This window comes from Molossus molossus, unplaced genomic scaffold (assembly GCF_014108415.1).
Source record: "Molossus molossus isolate mMolMol1 unplaced genomic scaffold, mMolMol1.p scaffold_m16_p_3, whole genome shotgun sequence".
NCBI classification, from domain to species: domain Eukaryota; kingdom Metazoa; phylum Chordata; class Mammalia; order Chiroptera; family Molossidae; genus Molossus; species Molossus molossus.
This window is the reverse complement of record NW_023425366.1, coordinates 53,221,018-53,243,707: the sequence shown is the minus strand read 5'-3', so window position 1 is coordinate 53,243,707 and position 22,690 is coordinate 53,221,018. Positions and strand designations below refer to the sequence as shown.

Here is a 22,690-nt window from a genome sequence, read left to right as displayed (position 1 = left end):
ATTTCCAGTGTGTTACAAAAGGCTATGCTCTTATAAAACAGAAAATTTATAAACATTTTTTTCTACAAATATGCCTCTAAGACACTTTTCTCAACAGAGGATAGTTAGCAAACAATAAAACAGCTTGAGTTTTGACGCATTCAGAATATATTTCATGAAAAAGGTATTTCTCACGCCTTCTGTCTTTTGTCACAAAGAACAGTTTAATATTAAACTTTTACTTTACAGTCTTATCATTCTTAAACAAGTTTCCTAACTATTTAATCACCCGCTCTGAAATATTTTTTCCCCCTAAACTCTTCCCTCAGGTGTTCACATATACTTAAATTCTAAGTCAAACATCTGAACTTCACATTGTAGGTCAAGGTAATAAGTATGTACTGCTTCTTACTTATAACAACATGCAATAGGATAGAAAAAAACAATACATCTCATGAAAATTAGCCCAAAGAAATTTTATTAAAGAAACTAAAAACTGTGACTTTATCACCAATATCAATTCATCTTGAATTTCTTATTACAAGGTTCTGAACCTCTATATTATATTAATTTGAATCACCTTCCTGTATGTCATTGATTGTGATTTGAAGGAAAAAATACACCAGAACTCTCTCCTTGCATCATCTTCTTACCAAGTACAACATATAGTTTCTTCTTGTTTGCTAACTTGGTTTCAAAAACTGAACTCAGAACTTGCTTTCATTTGGTTAATAGCTAGAGCATGGTAATGGATAACAGAAGTATTCATAAAATCATATTTATTTTCATAAATAGTGTATACACTTAGTAAAAATATTTACTTATTTGATTTTAATATAAATTACATATTTATTATACACATTACTTGTATTTATTTATATGTACATAAACAAATATATATATATATATATATATATATATATATCATTCTGCTGTCCTACACCTAAACTACTCATTTTTTTCTCCTTTCAATTTTATTTTGTATTGGTTTCAGGTATACAGCTTAGCTAAACTGGTCTTTAGCTACACCATATATAAATGTTTCTTACATACCTACTTTTGCTGTTCTAGAAACAATTCTTCTCAGTTTATTTGTATTTCCTTTTAATATCAGGTATGTGCAAAATAATCAGATAAGAAAACACAAAGAATCTAAAGTTGATTCATGAAAAAATATTTTTAAAACATTTGTTTCATGTACTATATATTATTTCTGTATTTACTGCAAACCTCAAATATTTTTAACAATGCTTGGAATTTTAAAACTCTGAAGCTAACATTCTTCTGATCTCGGCTAGTCTTTAAGAATGGGTATGTATCAAACAGTACTGATTTATTCTGAACTGCAAATTATGTTAGGTAGCACAATAAGGTATCTTTACAACAGGTCTGCCTTAAAAATAATAGTTTACTGAAATATGTAACAATGAAGTGTTAGAAGAAAAATGTATAGGTGATGAAAAGAAAAACTGAAGAGCCTTGAAAACTTTTAAAAGTAATTAATTAATTAATTAAAAGACCAATTTAAAGATCAAAAGAACAAGTCTCATGTCTAAGAAGAAACTTTCTTATATCTCTCAAATTAAAACTAAAAGTAGTGAGGAAAGGCTTTTGCTTAGGATCTAGAATTGAAGAACAGGCTTTCAACCCTAAGAACAAACAATAACTGGATAATCTGCAAAAATCACAGCTGCACTTCAACCTTTCAAAGGGCAACCAACCAACCAACCAACCAGAAAACTAACTCAAGGAGAGACATAAGGCTAGCACTTGTTTAACTGGAGTAGACACTAAATGACATACAAGCAGGAAAGAAGAATTCAACAAAAGCTTACAATAAATTAACCAAGGCTGAAGTTTAGTTAGAGTGTGAATACAGAACCCCTCAGAGCCAAAGGCACAAGGGGAATTCATACTCACTGATAGGCTCTATTCCATAGCTCTCACCAGCTACTTAGTAGTAGGCTGGAGACAGGCCTCACTCCAGGTACAAGTCTGAGGGAGGGGAGTAGCAGTACTTACAAACTATCCTAACTTCCCACAAAACAAAAGCCTCAAGTGGAGGGGAAGAAAGACAGCAAACACCATCTTCCTCAGGGACAGGGGAACAGCCAGTAACAGCTGGGGAAAGGGGACAGAAATAACCCTCTAATACTAAAGGAGGGTCAGGACTATGTGCTGGCCCAGACTACTACAGAAACCTTACAGAGGGGGAGGGGCAGGAACACCAAGAAGGCTGGAATACCCCACCCCAGAGATACCTCTGCCTAAGACTGAGACAGAACCAGAACAACAAAGAATATCTTCCTCTCATCAACCTGACCCCCACCCTCCCTCCAATAATCTAGCAAGCATAAAGTAACAAGTCAAGTAACAACAGTTTACTACGGGGGGCAGAGGACAAAGAGTGTTGAGAGAGTCCCCTCAGGAGCAGGCACAAAGGGAAGACCTACTAGAGCCCACCGTTCAGGTGCCTCTCAAAAAACAGCCCTCATCCTAAACATAATTCAATAGCAAAGGAACCTGAAGTTTGTGCGGTACTTAGGGCAATCATAGCAACGACACCAACAAATAATAATTACATACCCTGATCAATTATTGACTGGACTACCAGAAACACACCCTCATCAACACCCCCCCACACACACACACACAAACACACTAAAAGCCTAGCAATAGAAAAGGCATATTCATTTTCATGCATGAAACTTATTTATCTGTCTCTATAGTCTCCAAAAGATGTCCAGCTTTGAACCAGAATTATAAGGCATAAAAGAAACAAGAAAAAAATCACTGACAAGAAACAACATAAACAAAAGAAACAAGACACTCAGATATAACTAGGATGTTTGCACTAATAAAATAAGAAATTTAAAATAACTATGATTAATATCATCAAGAATCCAGACAAGGTGGACAACATGAAGGAAGAAGAATCTCAGCTATAGGAAATAACCAAACAGATATGGTAGAAATGAAAAATGTCATAACAGACATGAAGAATACTTTTGACAAGCTCATCAATACTCTCAACTCAGCAGAGGGTGAACTTGAAGACAGAAATTACAAACTGAAATGCAAAGATGAAGAGTGCAGAAAAAAGAACAGAGCATTCAAGAATCATAGGGCAACATCAAACAGTCTGACATACATGTAATAGAAATTCCAGAAAGAGAAGAGAAGAGCCCGACCGGTGTGGCTCAGTAGTTGAGCGTCAACCCATGCACCAGGAGGTCAATGGTCCAATTCCAGGTCAGGGCACATACCTAGGTTGTGGGCCCAATTCCCAGTGGGGGGGGTATGCAGGAGGCAGCCAACAGATGTCTCTATCTCTCTCTCCCTCTCCCTTCCTCTCTTTGTAAAACTCAGTAAAAAAAAAAAAAAAAAATTTTTAAAGAGAAGAAAAAGAGAGAATTATCTGGAGAGAAAATGATTAAGAATTTTTTAAATACCAAACTACAGATCCAAAAACACTTGAGGACACTAAGAATATATACCAAAACACAAACATACACAACTTTCTCCCCTTCCTCCAACTTCTCTCTCACGCACACATCATATTCTAAATACCCAAAACCAGAAATAAAAAATAAATCTTGAAGGCAGCAAAAACAAAAAAGACATTAAATACAAAAAAAAGAGAATGCAAATTATAGCAGACTTCTCATCAGAACACTTGCAACAGAGAAGATATCAAAGTGATGTGTTTAAAGTACAAAAAAAACAACCTGTGAACTAGAATGCTATATCCAGTGATAATATCTTTAAAAAAAGTGAATGAAAAATAAATACTTTTTCAAACAGAAACTAGAAAACTGGTTACCAGCAGACCAATACTAAAAATATATTAAAGAAAATTCTTCAGGGAAAACAATTATGATATAAAACAGAAACAAGGGTCTAAACAAAAAAAAAAAAAAAAGAAAAGTGCTGAAATGGCATTATTGAAGGCAAATATAGAATTCATTATTCCTTATTTTTAAATTTTTTTTTAATCCTCACCCAAGGATATCTTGCCATAGATTTTTTTTTTTTTTTAGAAAGAGAGGGTGGGTGGGAGGGAGGGAGAGAGAGAAACATTGATGTGAGAAAGACACATCAAATGGTTGCTTCCCACACGACCCGAACCAGGGCCATGGATGGAACCTGTAACATGGGGTACACGGTACATGCCCTTCACCAGGAATCGAACCTGTGACTCTTTGGTCTGACAGTGGATGCTCTAACCACTGAGAAAAACTGGCCAGGGCTATTTTTGATTCTTCTAGGAGACATGACTGTCTAAAGCAAAATTACTAGCAATGTACTGTGTGTTTTCAGTATATGTAAAACTAAAATATTAAACAAAAATGTACAAAGGATGATGGGAGAAAAGGGGAGTATCCTGTTGGAAGGTCCTTACAGTATGCATGAATAAGAATACTACTATTGGGGAATTCCAAAATGGCGTCAGAGTAAACAGAAGCTACACAGACCATCTCCCAGGACCAAACTGGACTTACAACTAAAACACAGACAAACCAACGGGAAAATGCAACAGAAAAGCAGCCTGCAAAGATCATATAACCAGGGACACTCAATCCTAGTACGATTGCAGAGCCGCGAGATGGGGGCTGGGAGCCCATAGACAGCAGCGGCCTTAGCTGTGAGCAGCGCCCTCGGGTTAAACTCCCAAGCAGCTCCATAGCACAGAGCCAGGACAAATGCTAAAACAGCCACAGCCAATCACCTTGAGCTCCGGCAGAGGGAGGGTGGACAGGACTGAAACTGCGTGGGGACACTCGGGATTTGGAGGGGGCTCAGAGCTTTTGCTGAGTTGCAGCCACGCAGGATGGTGGCCACCTTGCTCCTCCCCAGGGCTCTAAGGAGAGGCAGCAGACCCTCCCTCAGAGATTCAACCCCACCCAGGTGGGCCATTGAAATGCACATGGAGGCTCACTAACAACCAGCATCTGCCCCACCCTTGGGAAATCCCCTTACACTGAGCACGTGAGGAAGTTTTTCATTCAACTGACAACCCAAGACTCTTCAAGTAATCTACTGATAGCCTCCAGGCAAAAAGCTAGAGGATAACTGTACCATTCCTGGGCTAGCAACTTTAACCAGGAAAGTAAGATGTGACAGTGGTGTTTAACATGGGTCCTCCCTCGCTCATCCAAACCCAAGAGAGGAAGCCACAAACAGCAGAACACCAACACCCACAGGGAAAATTTGGCAGGCTCCAAAGCCCACTGTGATAGTCAAAATGGTGAAACACAGAAACAAAAGCCAAATGAAAGAACAAGAGACCTCTACTGAAGATGAGATAAATGTGGAGCAGTTAGGCAAGTTAACAGAGCTAGATTTCAGAGCCATGATCTTGAGGAAGCTCAACAGCATGAATAAGGACATAGAGATATTGAAAATCAACCACCTGGAAATTAAAAACCACCAAGAAGAAATCAAGAATTACATATCAGCCCTAGCCGGTTTGGCTCAGCGGTTAGAGCGTCCGCCTATGGTCTGGAGAGACCCGGGTTCGGTTTCTGCTAAGGGCATGTACCTCGGTTGCAGTTTGTCCCCGGCCCTGGTTGGTCGTGCGGGTGGCAGCCACTTGATGTGTCCCTTTCACATCGATGTTTCCCTCTCTCTCCCTCCCACTCTGTCTGTACAAAAAATGGAAAAATGTCCTCGAATAAGGATAAAAAAAAAAAAAAAAGAATTATATATCAGAAATGAAGAACACATTGGAAGGTCTAAACAATAGAGTAGAGGAAGCTGAGGACCGGATCAGTGAATTAGAAGACAGGGTAGAGAAAAATCAACCAATCAGAAAACCAAAAGGAAAAAACAATTAAAAAAGAGGAAGACAGCTTGAGAGAACAGTGGGACAACTGAAAACGTAGTAATATTTGTATCATAGGAGTCCCCGAAGAAGAAAAAAATGAGCAAGGGTTAGAGAATATATTCGAAGAAACAGTGACAGAAAAATTCTCTAATTTGGTGAAGGAAGAAGGCATTCAAGTTCAAGAAGCACAGAGAGCCCCAAGTAAGAAGGACCGAAATAGACCCACACCAAGACACATAGTAATTAAAAGGCCAAAAATTAAACACAAAGAGAGAATCCTAAAGGCACCAAGAGATAAGCAACAGGTTACCTACAAAGGAACCCCCATAAGGCTATCAGCTGACTTCTCAAAAGAAACACTACAGGCCAGAAGGGAATGGCATGAAGTAATCAAGGTCATGAAAAACAAGGATCTGAATCCAAGACTACTCTACCAAGGAAGGCTATCACTCAAAATAGAAGGTCAAATAAAGAGCTTCCCAGATTTAAAAAAGGCTAAGGGAATACATTAGCACCAAACCAGCACTGAAAGAAATGTTAAAAGGACTGCTGTAATTAGCAGAAGAAATAGGAAGAAAAATAAAATCAGACTAAACAAAAATAGCAATAAATAAGTACATATCAATAATCATCTTAAATGTAAATGGACTGAGTGCTCCGATAAATAGACAGAGTACCTGATTGGATAAGAAAGCATGACTCATCTATATGGTGTTTACAAGAGACTCACCTCACAACAAAAGACTCACATAGCCCTGGCCGGTTTGGCTCAGCGGTTAGAGCATCGGCCTGCGGTCCGGAAAGACCCGGGTTCGGTTCCCGCTAAGGGCACGTACTTCGGTTGCAGTTTGTCCCCGGCCCTGGTTGGTCGTGTGGGTGGTCGATGTTTCTCTCTCTCTCCCTTCCTCTCTCTCCCTCCCACTCTATCTGTACAAAAAGTGGAAAAATATCCTCGGGTGAGGATAAAAAAAAAAAGACTCACATAGGATGAAAGTAAAGGGATGGAAAAAATTTTTCTAAGCATATGGAAAGCAAAAAAAAGCAGGGGTAGCAATACTCATATCTGATAAAATAGATTTCAAAATGAAGGCCATAACTAGAGACAAAGAAGGCCACTACATAATACTGAAGGGATCTATCCAACAGGAAGATATAACCTTGATAAACATATATGCACCCAATATAGGAGAACCAAAATATATTAAAAATCTTCTGGAGGACTTCCAAGGAGAAGTTGACAGGAATACAATCATAGTACAGGACTTCAACATCCCGTTGACACCACTGGATAGATCCTCTAGACAAATATTAGCAAGGAAACAGAGACTCTAAATAAAGCACTAGACCAAATAGATTGAATAGATATCTACAGAGAATTACACCCCATAACTACAGAATTCACATTCTTCTCAAGTGCACATGGGACATTCTCAAAGATAGACCACATGATAGGACACAAACTAAATCTCTACAAGTTCAAGAAGATTGAAATCATATCAAGCATCTTCTCAGATCACAATGGCATATAATAAGAAACAAAAACATGCAAAGACATTTGAACACATGGAGGCTAAACAGCATGTTATTAAACAATGAATGGGTTACCACGGAGATCAAGGAAGAAATTAAAAACTTCCTGGAAACCAATTAAAATGAACACACAACAACACAAAATCTATGGGATGCAGCAAAAGCAATTCTGAGAGGGAAGTTCATAGCACTACAGGCCTACCTCAAGAAACAAAACAAAAAATTCTAATACACTGTCTAACCTCACAACTTGAAGAATTAGAAAGCAAACAAAAAGAAAACCCCAGAGCAAGTAGAAGGAAGGAAATAGTAAAGATCAGAGCAGAAATAAATGACACAGAGAACAAAAAAACAATTCAAAGGATCAATGAAACAAAGAGCTCGTTTTTTGAAAAGATAAACAAGATTGATGGACCCTTAGCTAGACTCACCAAGAAACAAAGAGAACCCAAATACACAAAATCAGAAATGAAAGAGGAGAAGTAATAACCGACAGCACAGAAATACAAAAGATCGTTAACAGCTACTATGAACAACTATATGGCAACAAATTCGACAATCTAAGCGAAATGGACAAATTTCTAGAAACATACAGTCTCCCAAAACTGGACCTGGAAGAGATAGAAAACTTGAACAGACCAATAACAACTAAGAAAATTGAAAATTCAAGACTCTCTCAGCAAACAAAAGCCCAGGCCCAGATGGCTTCAGGGGGTAGTTTTACTGAACATTCAAGAAAGAACTAACACCCATTCTCCCCAAACTATTTCAAAAAATTCAAGAAGAAGGAGGACTTCCAAACTCGTTCTATGAGGCCAGCATAATTCTAATTCCAAAACCAGAAAAAGACACTACAAAGAAAGAAAACTATAGGACAATATCCCTGATGAACATAGATGTGAAAATCCTGAACAAAATAAGAGCAAATCGGATCCAGCAATACATCAAAAAAAATATTCACCATGACCAAGTGGGATTCATCCCAGGGATGCAAGGCTGGTACAATATTCGCGAATCAATAAATGTGATACACCACATAAACAAAATGAAGAATAAAAACCACATGATCATATCAATAGATGCTGAAAAAGCATTCAACAAAATTCAGCATCCATTTCTGATAAAAATATTCAGCAATGTGGGAATAGAGGGATCATATCTCGACACAATAAAGGCCATATATGAAAGACCTAGAGCCAACATCATACTCAATGGGCAGAAACTAAAAACATTTCCATTAAGAACAGGAACAAGACAGGGATGCCCACTTTCGCCACTGTTATTTAACTTAATACTGGAAGTTTAGCCACAGCAATCCGACACGAAGGAAAAATAAAAGGGATCCAAATTGGAAAGGAGGAAGTGAAACTGTCATTATTTGCAGATGACATGATAGTATACATAGAAAACCCTAAAGACTCCATCAAAAATCTACTAGACTTAATGAATTTGGCAAAGTAGCAGGATACAAAATTAACATCAAGAAATCGACGGCATTCTTATACATCAATGATGAACTCACAGAAAAAGAAACTGAAAAAACAATCCCATTTACCATCATGGCAAAAAAATTAAGATACCTAGGAATAAACTTAACCAAAGAAGTGAAGAACCTATTTTCAGAAAACTACAGGACATTGAAAAAAGAAATAGAGGAAGATATAAAAAAGTGGAAGCACATACCTTGTTCATGGATTGAAAGAATTAACATCATTAAAATGTCCATACTACCCAAAGCAATCTATAGATTCAATGCAATCCCCATCAAAACACCAATGACATATTTCACAGCACTAGAACAAATACTTCAAAAGTTCATATGGAACCAAAAAAGACCCTGAATAGCCACAGCAATTTTGAAAAAGAAGGACAAAGTAGGTGGGATTACAATACCGAATATAAGGTTACACTACAAAGCTAATGTAATCAAAATCGCCTGGTACTGGCACAAGAACAGACATCTAGACCAGTGAAACAGAACAGAGAACCCGGAAATTGACCCAAGACGTTATATTCAATTAATATTTGACAAATGTGGCAAGAGCATACAATAGAGTAAAGACAGTGTCTTTAATAAACGGTGCTGGGAAAACTGGATAGCTACATGCAGAAAAATGAAACTAGACCATCAACTTACACAATACACAAGAATAAACTCAAAATGAATAAAAGACTTAAATGTGAGCTGTGGATCCATAAAAATTCTAGAAGAAAATGTAGGCAACAAAATTTCGGACATTATACGCAGCAGAATTTTCACTGATACATCACCTAAGGTAACAGAAACAAAGGAAAAAATGAACACATGGGACTACATCAAACTAAAAAGCTTCTGCACAGCAAAAGAAACAACCATCACAATGGAAAGGCAACCCACTGTATGGGAGAATATCACTGCCAGTGATACATCAGATAAGGGGTTAATTTCTAAAATATACAGAGTACTCATACAACTCAACAAAGGAAGACAAAGAACCCAATTAAAAAATGGGCATAGGAGCTGAATAGATACCTCTCCAAACAGGACATACAAATAAATGGCCAAGAGACATATGAAGAAATGCTCAATGTTACTAATCATCAGAGACATGCAAATTAAAACAACAATGAGGTATCACCTCACACCTGTCAGAATGGCTGCCATCAACAAATCATCAAAAAACAAGTGTTGGCGAGGGTGTGGAGAAAAGGGGAATCTAGTACACTGCTAGTGGAAAATGCAGACTGGTGCAGCCACTAAAAAAACAATATGGAGTTACCTCAAAAAATTAAAAACTGAACTTCCATTTGACCCAGTGATCCCACTTCTAGGAATGTACCCAAGAAGCCTGAAACATCAATCAGAAAGAATATATGTACCCCCATGTTCATAGCAGCACTATTTACAATAGCTAAAATCTGGAAACAGCGCAAGTGTCCATCATTAGACAAATGGATAAAAACGCTGTGGTACATATGCACAATGGAGTACTATGCAGCTGTAAGAAAGAAAGATCTCTTATCCTTTGAGATGACATGGAGAGACCTGGATAGTATTACCCTAAGTGTAACAAGCCAAGCAGAAAAAAACAACTACTGCATGATCCCACTTATTTATGGAATATAATGAACATAACAGTCTGAGGAATAGGGTAGACCCAGAAACATGGAAGTAGGGTACAGACTGACAACCCTCAGAAGAGGGGGTAATGGGGAAAGGGAAGGGATAAACCACAAATCTTATATGCATGTATGCATAACCAATGGACATGGACAACATAGTCAGGGACAGGGCGGGGGGGTTGGGGAGGAGGGTGTCAATGGAGTAAAAAAGGAGAAACATAGATGTAACAAAAATAAAATTATAAAAAATAAAAGAAATGTAAAAAACTAAAAAAGAAGATTACTATTTGGCCCTGGCTGGTTTGGCTCGGCAGCTGGAGCATCGGCCTGTGGTCCGGGGAGACCCGGGTTCGGTTCCCGCTGGGGGCGTGTACCTCAGTTGTGGTTTGTCCCCAGCCCTGGTTGGTCACTTGGGTGGCAGCTAATCGATGTGTCCTCCTTGCGTCCATATTTCTCTCTCTCTCTCCCTCTCACTCTATCTGAACAAAAAATGGAAAAATGTCCTCAGGTGAGGATAAAAAAAAAAAAAGAATATTACTATTTGGCCCTGGCCCATTTTGCTCAGTGGTTAGAGTGTTGGCCCACGGACCAAAGAGTCATGGGTTCAATTCTGGTGAAGGGCATGTCCCTCGTTGCAATTCAGTCCCTGGCCCTGGTTAGGGTTGTGCGGGAGTCAACCAATCGATGTGTCTCTCTCATGTTGATGTTTCTCTCTCTCCCTCTCTGTCTCTCCCTCCCTCGCACTCTATCTGAAGATAAATGGAAAAAAAAGTATCGCTGGGTGAGGATTTAAAAAAAAAAGAATATTACTATTTGAACACAGACTAAGATTAAAGATATGTATTGTAAAAAATTGGGCATCGATAAAAAAACTTTTTTGATAAAAGGTAAGAATAATGTAGAAATGGAAGAACATAAAATATTTTACAAATACTCATTTGATCCAAAGAAGACAAAAAGGAATGAAAAAGAAACAAAGAACAATCGGAACAAATAAAAAATAGTATATAAGACATTTTAATCTAACCAGCTCAATAAATATAAATGGCATAAACACACTAATTAAAAGAGAGGGGCTGTCAACTTGAAAGAAAAAGCAAGATGAAGTCATTATAATAATATCAGATAAAAAAATACACACACACACACACACACACACACACCACTAACGAGAGTGTCAAACTACAAAAAGTAAAAACTGATAGAACTAAAAGAAGAAACACAAAAATCTACAATTAAAATTGGAAATTCCAACATATCTAAGGAATTCACAAAACAAGTATTAAAAAAATAATCAGTATGGATACAGAATACCTGAACAATACTATCAACCAATTTGACCACAATATTTACAGAACATTCTACCCAACTACAGCAGAGCATAAGAAGTGTTATGTTTCAGAGTTTTAAAATCCCTAGCATGACTACATTCATGGGCTTTAAATGTTTTTATACTTAAAATTACCTATCTTTATATAAAACAAACTGACTTTCTGGTTCATACTCTACGTTTGTCGAGATGTTAAAATGTTATATTTAACTTCTAATTTCAATTAGCAAAATATTCCAATATAAAAGGTATAATATCCTCATGGATGTGAAGTATGTTATAAAGACATAAGACATAAATACTGTCTATTGCCCAAAGAGAGCTTTTAAAAAGCATACCCAGAAGAAGCTTAGAAGTAGTAGCCAATCCATTCTAACAACAAGTAAAAAGCTGAAATGAAAAATCAACAACTCTTCTTAGATCCAAAGGAGAAGTGAAGTTTCAGGGCAAACTGCTACCCCAACATTGGAGAGACAGACAGGTAAATATAAAATCAACACTTACCAGGCGGAGGAGGGGGGTAGCCCATCAGCAAAAACCTTCACAGAAACCAGTGCCACACACAGCAGGAAAATCTAAACTATAATCAACAAATTGCTGGAGGCTTAAGTAGACACCTCGGAGAGTATGGAGACCTACTTATAAGGGAAGCCCCACACATTTGTGAGTTTTACCACCAATAGCTCAACCTGGTTCTCACAGAGAATACTGGGGGGGAAATATCCTCATTGCTACAGTGGGAAGAAGGGAAAAAGAAACATATGGCTTGGAATATGTTTAACAAGGTCTGCCCTCAGAAGAAAATAATTAGCAAAAGCCTAATGTGCTGGGGTCTTATCAGATCCTAACCTATGTATAAAAAAACAACAGTATAAACAGAGTCACTTTAAAATGAAGTCAGAGCCCTGCCAGTGTGGCTCAGTGGTTGAGTGTCGACCCATGCACCAAGAAGTCACTAGTTTGATTCCTGGTCAGGGCACATGCCCAGGTTGTGGGCCAAATCCCCAGTGGGGGGCATGCAAGAGGCAGCCAATCAATGTTCTCTCTCATCAATGTTTCCATCTCTCTCTCCCTCTCCCTTCCTCTCTCTCTAAAATCAATTAAAAAAAAGTTTTTAAATAAAAATAAAAGCACATACACTTGAAACATCTCTATATAATTCTTCAGATTCAGGCAATGGGATTACTTGATGGAGGACAAAGTCCTTTAAGTTTATCAGTAAAAGAATCTCTTGGTTGAAAACTAGGAGATGTCATATTCATATAAAACAGTATTTTACACAGTTTGATAACCATCTTTTTCATGAACTTCTGCTATTCTGACAGTGCCAGTAAAAGCAGGGTTTTTTTCCTGATTTCAGAGAAAAATATTTAAAAACTTAAATCTTCCAGAAGGTAACCCAAGAGAAGACTAACTTGAAAATAACTGATCTTAAATTTAGAGATATATCACTAAGTGTGATATCAACATGAAATTCCTTTGGAATGCAAACATTTTTGAGGTGTCTGAATATCACTTAATTTTTATATATGAATTCTACCAGCCAAAGTTTCAAAACTGCCTACTTTTAAATAATTTTATGTTATATGTCTCTAAAAGGCAAGTACCATGTCTTCTTTGTATCTCCAGACAGGCATACTGTCAATGTTCAATGAGTGATTAATTTTAGGGTACTTCATATCTTCCAACTGCTTTGCAATCATGTTATTTATCTTAATAGTAACATCTCTCTAAAAATTAAGTGAATTCAATAATGAACTTGCAAATGAAATACTAAAGCAGAAACTCAGATGACAATGAAAAACCAACTTCTCAGGCATAATAACATTTTAAAATGATTATTTCTAGAGTCTACCTTTATTATATTTAAAAATCATTATATGCAATTATCAGTTTGATTTACACATATTATTGAATATAATCAGTTAAATGTAGACTTAAATTTTTCAGTCTGAAGGCTATTATACTTTCACTCAATTTATAATTCGGTTAAAACAATTATATGTTTCTTCTCAGCTTAGAGTTAATATTTTTTAAAAAAGGTTTACTTAGCCATTATATTAAACAAATTACAAGTTCTTGATAACAGGGTTGTTAACCAAAGGAATTTCTTGAGATAATTTATTTACTTTTAGACTGGGGAAAAGAGCAGATAGACGATATATACCAACTAAAAATGTAATTCCAACTGACCAAGAGACAACAAAGAATGGATCATTCTAGAACAAAGACTTCCTGATATGACCTCTAGTTATTTTTTAGCACTCTACCAGAAAGCTTACAGCTATCCTAGAAACTTGGAATTACCACCCATCTACAACATAAAAGTAACTCCTCTGGGCAACTAAAAAAAAAAGTCTGGCCCTGGCCGGTTTGGCTCAGCGGTTAGAGCGTCCACCTGCGGTCCGGAGAGACTCAGGTTCGGTTCCCGCTGAGGGCATGTACCTCGGTTGCAGTTTGTCCCCGGCCCTGGTTGGTCGTGCGGGTGGCAGCCACTCGATGTGTCCCTTTCACATCGATGTTTCCCTCTCTCTCTTCCTCTCTCTCCCTCCCACTCTGTCTGTACAAAAAGTGGAAGAATGTCCTCGGGTGAGGATACAAAAAAAAAAAAAAAAGTCTGATCACATCCTCAAACCTAATGTGCTCTCTAACTTGTAGGTTTGAAATGACTGGTTTACTCTAAAATCAATCCTTGCCATTTTGTTCTTATTGCTAACTATTCTTTTCCTCACTTATAGGGAAATCTAGAGAAATAAAATTCACAGTAGTTATTTAAATAATTTTATGACAGAAGAGGTAACTGTATCATTAGCCAGAGAAGAATAAAACTTGATAAACTTTTAAAATGCACTTTAGCTTCATTCAAGGGTCTGATTAATAAAAATAAATGTTTTTAATAACATCTTCTTTTAAGAAATATGTGAACCTGGCCTAAAAAGTTTTAGTTACCCATTTTCTACTGACTTACATAGTATGTTCAGATGCTTGAGTTTCATTTCTTAACCATCATTCTTAAAACATAATATGAAACACTGTATATCCCCTGACTTGCCCCTTCTCAAAGGCAGAAATCCCTATCAACACGGTCTCAAATAAAGCACCTACATGAATAAGTAAAATCTCTTTAAAACCCTATATTTAATATAAATAATCATACCCATTGTACCTGGTTTGAGAGTTTCATATTTAAGGGAGAAATATATAATTAATAAATGTTTAACAAACTTTACTAAGAACTTCCAAAGAGACTTACACTCAGAAACACTTAGCAATCTGGATGAAGAAAATTCCAGCCCTGGCCGGTTTGGCTCAGCAGTTAGAGCATCAGCCCATGGACCAATGAGTCTTGGGTTAGATTCTGGTCAAGGGCAAGTACCTCAGTTGCAGTTCATCCTGGCCCTGGTCGGGTCGTGTGGAAGGCAACCGGTAATGTGTCTCCCTCACATCGATGTTTCCCTCTCTCTCTCTCTTTCTCTCCCTCCCTCCCTCTCACTCTATCTGATGATAAACAGAAAAATATCCTTGGGTGAGGATTAAAAAAAAAAAAAAAAAAAAACTTCAAAGTTATACACTTGAGAAGCTATATTGATGATTTCAAATATTTTATTTATTAAAAATTTTTTTTCTTTATTGATTTTATAGAGAGAGGAAGACAGAAGGAGAGAGCTAGAAATATTAATGAGGGAAAACACTGACTGGCTACCTCCTGCACGCCCCCCACTGGGGACTGGGACCACAACCTGGGCATGTGCCCTGATCGGGAATCGAACTGGCAACCTCTTGGTGCATGGCTCAATGCTCAACCACTGAGCCATACCAGCCAGGCAATTTCAGATATTTTAATTTCAACTTTTCCCATAAAAAATGTTTCCTCTCAGTTCTGCTCCAAATAAACCCATATAATTAACATATTTGTGATATATTCTAATGGGTTAAGATACAGCTAAAAATTTAGCCTACATATTAATAATGCCAGAAATAAAAATGTTCCACAAAACATTTTTATTTCAACTGGCAAAAAAAGAGAATGAAAGGAACTAAATGACTTCAGTAATAAAAGGCAAAATAACTGGCTTTTCATAGTTTGTTTTGGCCACATTAGTCACAGAAGGTTTAAAATCCAAAATCTCTAGTCTCAGGTCACTTTTAAAGTCTCAAATTAATACACCCCAATTGCCACCCACCAGCATCATTAAAGATATACTGGTAACATAATGAAAGTAGGCAGGCAGAGGCCAGATGTCAAAAAATTAAAAATTAAAAAACCTTGTGAGCCAGGCTTAGATAACAAGGAAAAGAACAGCAGTAACTCTTCCTAGATCATGCAAAAAGTAAATAGGTCCTTTTAATTTCTCTCCAGTCCACATCCTACAGGGGTCCCTCACCCCATTCCTTGACAACCAACCTCCCATATTTCAATATCTACCTACAGGTTCTTTCCTTGTTTTCCCTCCTCCCATCTATTTACTTCCCTTCATTTTATTTCTAACCAATTTAGTTTTCTGTTAATGATGCCCTTTCTCTCCAAATTCTCAATCTTCTCTCTTTTCCGTGTTTTTTTTTTTTTCCATCCATTTACATATCTAGGTTTCTAATTCCATTGTTTTGTGTGCACATGTGTGGGAGGGGCAGGGGGTGCTAAACATTCCAATTAATCAAAATTTTATGTTGAAATGAAAAAAAAGTTAAACAATTGAATGTGGACCCCTAATTTCCTTAATATATCATCTGCACAATATATACTTATTTCTTAGTAATGTTGCCTCTCATTCATGAGAGTTGAAAGAGGACCATTATTCATAAATTAGCTTATTCAAATAAAAATGATTTGATAAACAATTAAATGTATCATCTAAATAAGCATTTCCCGGACTTCCCGTCAAGATGGTGGCGTAGGTAAACGCGGTATCGCGTCCTCCCACAACCACATCAAAATTACAACTAAACTATAGAACAACCATCATTCAAAACCGCCTGAAATCAAGCTGAATGGAAGTCGTACAACTACGGAATTAAAAAAAAAAAAAGCAGCTACATCCAGACTGGTAGGAGAAGCGGCGGCGGCGATACAGGCTGGTCCCACACCCAAGTGTGGCGGATAAAAATCAAGAGGATCCCGCAGCTGGGAAGGTCCTTCCTGAGGACTGAGGGGTCCCCGTCCCACACCAGGTGCCCCGTTCAGGGTTCCAGTGCCAGGAAGAGAAGTCCCCATAACTTCTGGCTGGAAAAACCAGCGGAAACTGAGGCTCAGGGAAGCTGAAGCGGCTGGAGCCCCAGGCAGCTCCTTAAAGGGCCCGCGCACGGACTTATCGGACTCTCTCCCTCTGAGCTTGGAGGGGAGGCAGCTCGAGGGGCGCCAGAGACACACAGGGAAGAACTGAGCTGTTTGGCACTGGAGCGAGGGCTGGAGAGGGGGCTTCCTCGGGGACAAACGTGCTGTCAGAGGCCTTTGTTCCTTTGGTGAGCCCTTCCCGGGGGCGGCAGACAGAAGCCATATCTGGGACTCCAGCAACCTGGCTCACACTGGTAGCCCCGCCCTGCTAACTCCCTGAGGCCCCGCCCCACCCCACCCAACTTTCAAGTCCACCCAAGCTGTTGCCACTTGCTTAACCATAGGATTGGCCGGTCTTGGATCCTGCTTCAGGTTTTTCCTAAATTCTTTCAAACGAGCAGCACCGGGTCTCAGCGAGCCCCATACCTCTCATTAAGTAATACACAGAAACAAACACAGGGAGGCAGCCAAAATGAGGATACAAAGAAACAGGTCCCAAATGAAAGAACAGAACAAAACCCAAAAGAACTAAGCGAAAGGGAGATAAGCAACCTAACAGATACTGAGTTCAAAATACTGCTTATAAGGATGCTCAATGAACTTAGTGAGAACCTCAGTGAACTTAGGGAGGGCCTCAAGAGCATAAAAAAGGACCAGTTAGAAATCATGGATACACAGTTAGAATTAAAGGAGGCATTAACTGAAATAAAGAATAATTTACACAGCTTCAATAATAGAGTATGTAAATCCAAGGAGCAAATCATCGATTTGGAATATAAGGGAGCAGAAAATCCCCAATCAGGACAGCAAAAAGAAAAAAGAATCCAAAAAAATGAGGACAGTGTAAGGAGCCTCTGGGACAACTTCAAGCGTGCCAACATTCGCATCTTGGGGGTGCCCGAAGGAGAAGAGAGAGAACAAGAAATCGAAAACCTGTTTGAAACAATAATGGCAGAAAACTTTCCTAACTTGGTGAAGGAAACAGACATACAAGTCCAGGAAGCACAGAGAGTCCCAAACAAGATGAACCCCAAGAGGCCCACACCAAGACACATCATCATCAAAATGCAAAAGGTTCAAACAAAGAGAGAATATTAAAAGCAGCAAGAGAAAGGCAGCTAGTTACCTACAAGGGAGTACCCATTAGGCTGTCAGCTGATTTCTCAAAAGAAACTTTGCAGGCCAGAAGGGAGTGGCAAGAAATATTCAGAGTGATGAAAACCAAGAACCTACAACCAAAATTACTCTATCCTGCAAAGCTGTCATTTAGAATCGATGGACATATAAACACTTTCCCAGACAAGAAAAAGTTAAAGGAGTTCATCACTACCAAACCATTATTATATGAAATGATGAAGGGTCTTTTTGAAGAAAAAGATAAAATGTATGAACAAACAAAATGGCAATGAATACATATCTATCAACAATGGAATCTACAAACAAAATGAACAGGTAGAACAGAAACATTCTCATAGATACAGAGAACATTTTGTTGGTTGCCAGTTGGGAAGGGGTTTGGGGGAATGGGTGAAAAAGGTGAAGAGATTAAGAAGCACAAATTCATTGCTAGACTGACAAACCTCAAAGGGAACGGGGTTGGGGGGGTGGGAAGAAATAAACCAAAGAACTTATCTGCATAACCAATGGACACAGACAATAGTGTGGGAAAAGGTGGGAGGGGGGCGGGAGTGGGGAGGAGGGGGTCAATGGGGGAAAAATGTGGAACATCTGTAATACATTTTACATCCAACAATAAAGATTTGAAATAAATAAATAAATAAATAAGCATTTCCCAATGTTTATTTCTTAAAGCAATAGTCCAAAAGGTGCTCTACACAACAATAAGTATAATAATAATAATGGTTTCATGGTCAAATCACAAAGCACACTAGGCTCTTAAAGAGTCTAAGAAATCCTAAAATAATTTTCTCAACTTTACTATCCAGCTGTTCCCAAACTTAAGCTAATGAACTGTTTTTTCCACAACACCTACTAATATCCCACAGAATATGCATTTAGGAAATGTTAATCCTCACCACCAATTAAAATATATGATGCAAAGTATTATACTTCATCTTATAGTCTAAATAATTTTAAAACATTGCTGTCTTTTGAAATACCAAAAGTGAATTTACACAGAAAATACAATAGGTGAAAGTGATTCACTTTAAACATTACATGAATATTTACCTTACCTAGGTTCATTTAAGATTTAAGCTATAATCACCACTTGTGATTTTTTTTTTTTTTGAAGGAGGGAATAAAGAACAAAATCATTCTTAAAGTTAATTGTATTATATAGAATAGAATGTTTTACAAATATTAAGACCCAAGGCTGCTCTCATTTTTAATTCATTCATTTTCATGTTTAATTTTTCTGAAGTGAGAGGGAAAAATGGGGTTTTATGACTTAAACCTAATGAACACACAGGCATGTGATATATATATATACTTTTCTGAAGGTGTTATACAAAAATAAAAAAAATTAATGAAAATGTGACAATTTTCCCCTTTAAGGTGTACCATGAATATTTACTTCACAGGTTTTAAAGAGCATAAAGTACACACATTTTACCTGAAAGCTCCGTAAAGTGGTCTGTACCAACAGACAAATGAACAAGGAGTAAAAAGCAAGAACCACAGGATACTCAATCCAAAATCAACCCCTCTTGCAGCATCAACACAAAACCAAGCCAAGCATCCGAAGATATTTAGAAACAGTGTTACCGCATGGACTGTGGAATCAAAAAACAAAATAGAAAAGAAATGTTTACATTCAATTTATGAGTTAATTCAACAAAAATTATAAATGAAAAAAATACCTCCCAAGAGTAAATGTATTTTACCCCATGTTTTCATTTAGTATTTTTCAAAATATTGCTGATTTCTTACACATTTGATTTGAAAATAGTGTAATGACAGGAAAAGGAGTCCTAATACATGCACTGTTTGGCAAAAATTCTTTTGGCCCTTTCCTTAAGGGCAATTACACAGCTAAACCAGAGAAGCACTATCTGAAGGGCCCCTTCCCTGAGAAGGAAACATGTGATATGTCTCTTGACCCAAGGCCCAAGAAGCAATAGTGCCTGCCAGGAAAAGAACCAGGACTAGGGAGGGAAAAGATCAGAACTATACTCTTACAGAGTGAGACTGCAGACGCCTCCCCAAGCAGATTATATACAGAAGGGAAGTGCCTTGTGCAATCTCATCATGAAATTTTTAAGCAATAAAATTAGAATCATTGAACTAAAAATAACCAATACAGTAGAAATTTCCAGTGACTATATAGTCAATCTATATAGATTATTGGTTCATCTTCATTGAGTTGTCCATTTTTTTAAAGTCCTGGGATTCAAACTGTGTTTTGGTAGAGGATTAAATTTACTAAAGAAAAAATGTGCAATTCAGTTGCATTTCAGTTCGCTATGATGCATTTCAGTTCCAGGGGCTTTCTTTAGTAAACACACATAGATCTTGTCAAACTCTTCATATTTGTTAATAGTTACATTCCCTGACAAACCAAAAACAAAAAATCTGACTAACATATAACTAGGTACTATAATCCTGAAGAACCACATTTACCCATTATAACTTGAAGCACGTTCAAAAATGTATTCAGTGGCTGAATTTACTCTAGAAAAGAAATTCTTTCAAAAGTAAAAATAATTTTAATGTCATTTATCAATATAATAAAAATATACCAACTACTACTTAAATTTAAATAAATGAAAAACCTAAGTGAATCTAACCATATGTTAAAAACAAACTTTAGCCCTGGCCAGTTTGGCTCAGCGGTTATAGAGCATTGGGCTGCGGACCAGAGAGTCCTGGGTTTGGTTCCCGCTAAGAGCACGTACCTAGGTTGCAGTTTGTCCCTGGCCCTGGTTGGGGTCGTGTGGGTGGCAACCGCTCGATGTGTCTCTCTCACGTCGATGTTTCTCTCTGTCTCTTCTCCCCTCTCTCCCTCCTGCTCTATCTGAAGATAAATGCAAAAATGCCCTCGGGTGAGGATAAAAAAAATAAAAATAAAAACTTTAAGCCTTGGCCAGTTTGGCTCAGAGGTTTGAGCGTCGGCCCATGAACCAGAGAGTCCTGGGTTTGGTTCCTGCTAGAAGCACGTAACTTGGTTGCAGTTTGTCCCCGGCCCCAGTTTGGGTCGTTGGGTGGCAACCACTCCATGTGTCTCTCACATCGATGTTTCTCTCTCTCTCCGAAGATAAAAGCAAAAATGTCCTTGGATGAGGATTAAAAATAATAATAAAAATTAAAAAATAAAAATAAAAAACTTTAAGCCCAGCTGGTGTGGTTCAGTGGATTGAGCATCAACAACCCATGGACTGAGAAGTTCCATTCCCAGTCAGAGCACATGCCCAGGTTGTGGGCTCAATCCCCAGTAGGGGGCGTGCATGAGACAACCAATTGATGTTTCTCTCTCACACTGGTGTTTCTATTTATCTCCCTTCCTCTCTCTTTAAAAAAAAAAAAAAATCAATAAAAACATTAAAAATAAACTTTAAAAATCTCTTTAAATTATTAGTCAAATAAAATAATTAATGGAATAAGACAAAAACACACATTCTAGGATGCCTCATCTAATTTGCTCTCATCTAACAACTAGATAAATACACAATCTCTAGAGTAGAAGAAAAAGCTCCAGAAGAAAGATATAGGCTAATGGGATATAATACTATAGAGCTAATCAATCTCTGTGTGTTTCAATTGTTCAGTTACAGAAACGCAGGAGCTCTTCCAGCCTTAAAATTCCATTCTACTCTATTACACAAGAATGACTGTTACTAATTACTTTATTCCCATCAGGATTTCTAACTCTCACGAAAGCTAGCTTACTGAAAAATTTACTCAAAATCTTTTGCCTCAAAATAGAAGTTCTGTTAAGGGCTTAAAAACAGAATTGAAAAGATTGTGAGATAGAAAATTATTACTCTGTAACATTAAACGGCATCTAACTGCCTAAAAAAGTATTAAATGTTCAGAACATTCTAACTCAACTATCAACCTTCAGAGAAATAATTTTTAAAGATGTATCTACTAATCTAAGAAAGATAATACATGGGTATGAGTATTTTAGAGTTCACAAAAACTTTTCTAGGTTTAGATTAAAAAAATATCAATTTAAGTTTGTGTAATCTTAAAATTTTTTTCTAAATTTTTTCTAGTAACCAACAACTACAGTCAGAAAATCATTTACTTGCACTCCAATGAAGAGTTAGTTACATGTTTAGGCCTATTTACTAAACAATTAGTCCACTTTATAGAGATCAAAAAACACATAGAAAGGCTAGGTAATGTGAAATGTGTGACTCTGTTGCTAATTTCAATCCACTCGTTGGATTCCAAATGTAGGTAGAACACTAATGAAATATTTAGTCCATTCTGTTTACATGATTTGCAAGTTGAATGACTCTTCTTTACATAAAATTTCAATTTGCTTTATTAAGCACTCAAATCTGGTATTAAGAGACCTAAATTTGCCACTATCACTGTATTCTGCTTGATAAGCTCTGTGTTACAATACAGACACCTAACATAAACGCTTTATAGCAGTATATTATCTTCTTCACTAAATTGTCTTCAATGTAGCTGGCTTTTTTTTTTTTTATCCTCACCCGAGGATATTTTTTCATTTTTT

At 37.3% G+C, this 22,690-nt stretch overlaps 1 protein-coding gene across 1 annotated transcript in view; it reads right to left on the bottom strand.

Annotated features, from left to right (window-relative positions):
* SCAMP1 (secretory carrier membrane protein 1) overlaps nt 1-22,690 on the bottom strand; it is a 102,355-nt gene that overhangs the window by 23,620 nt on the left and 56,045 nt on the right. Inside the window, exon 6 of the mRNA XM_036278784.1 lies at nt 19,616-19,775. Coding sequence (XP_036134677.1) covers nt 19,616-19,775 — 160 coding nt within the window. The remainder of the gene's footprint in view (nt 1-19,615; nt 19,776-22,690) is intronic.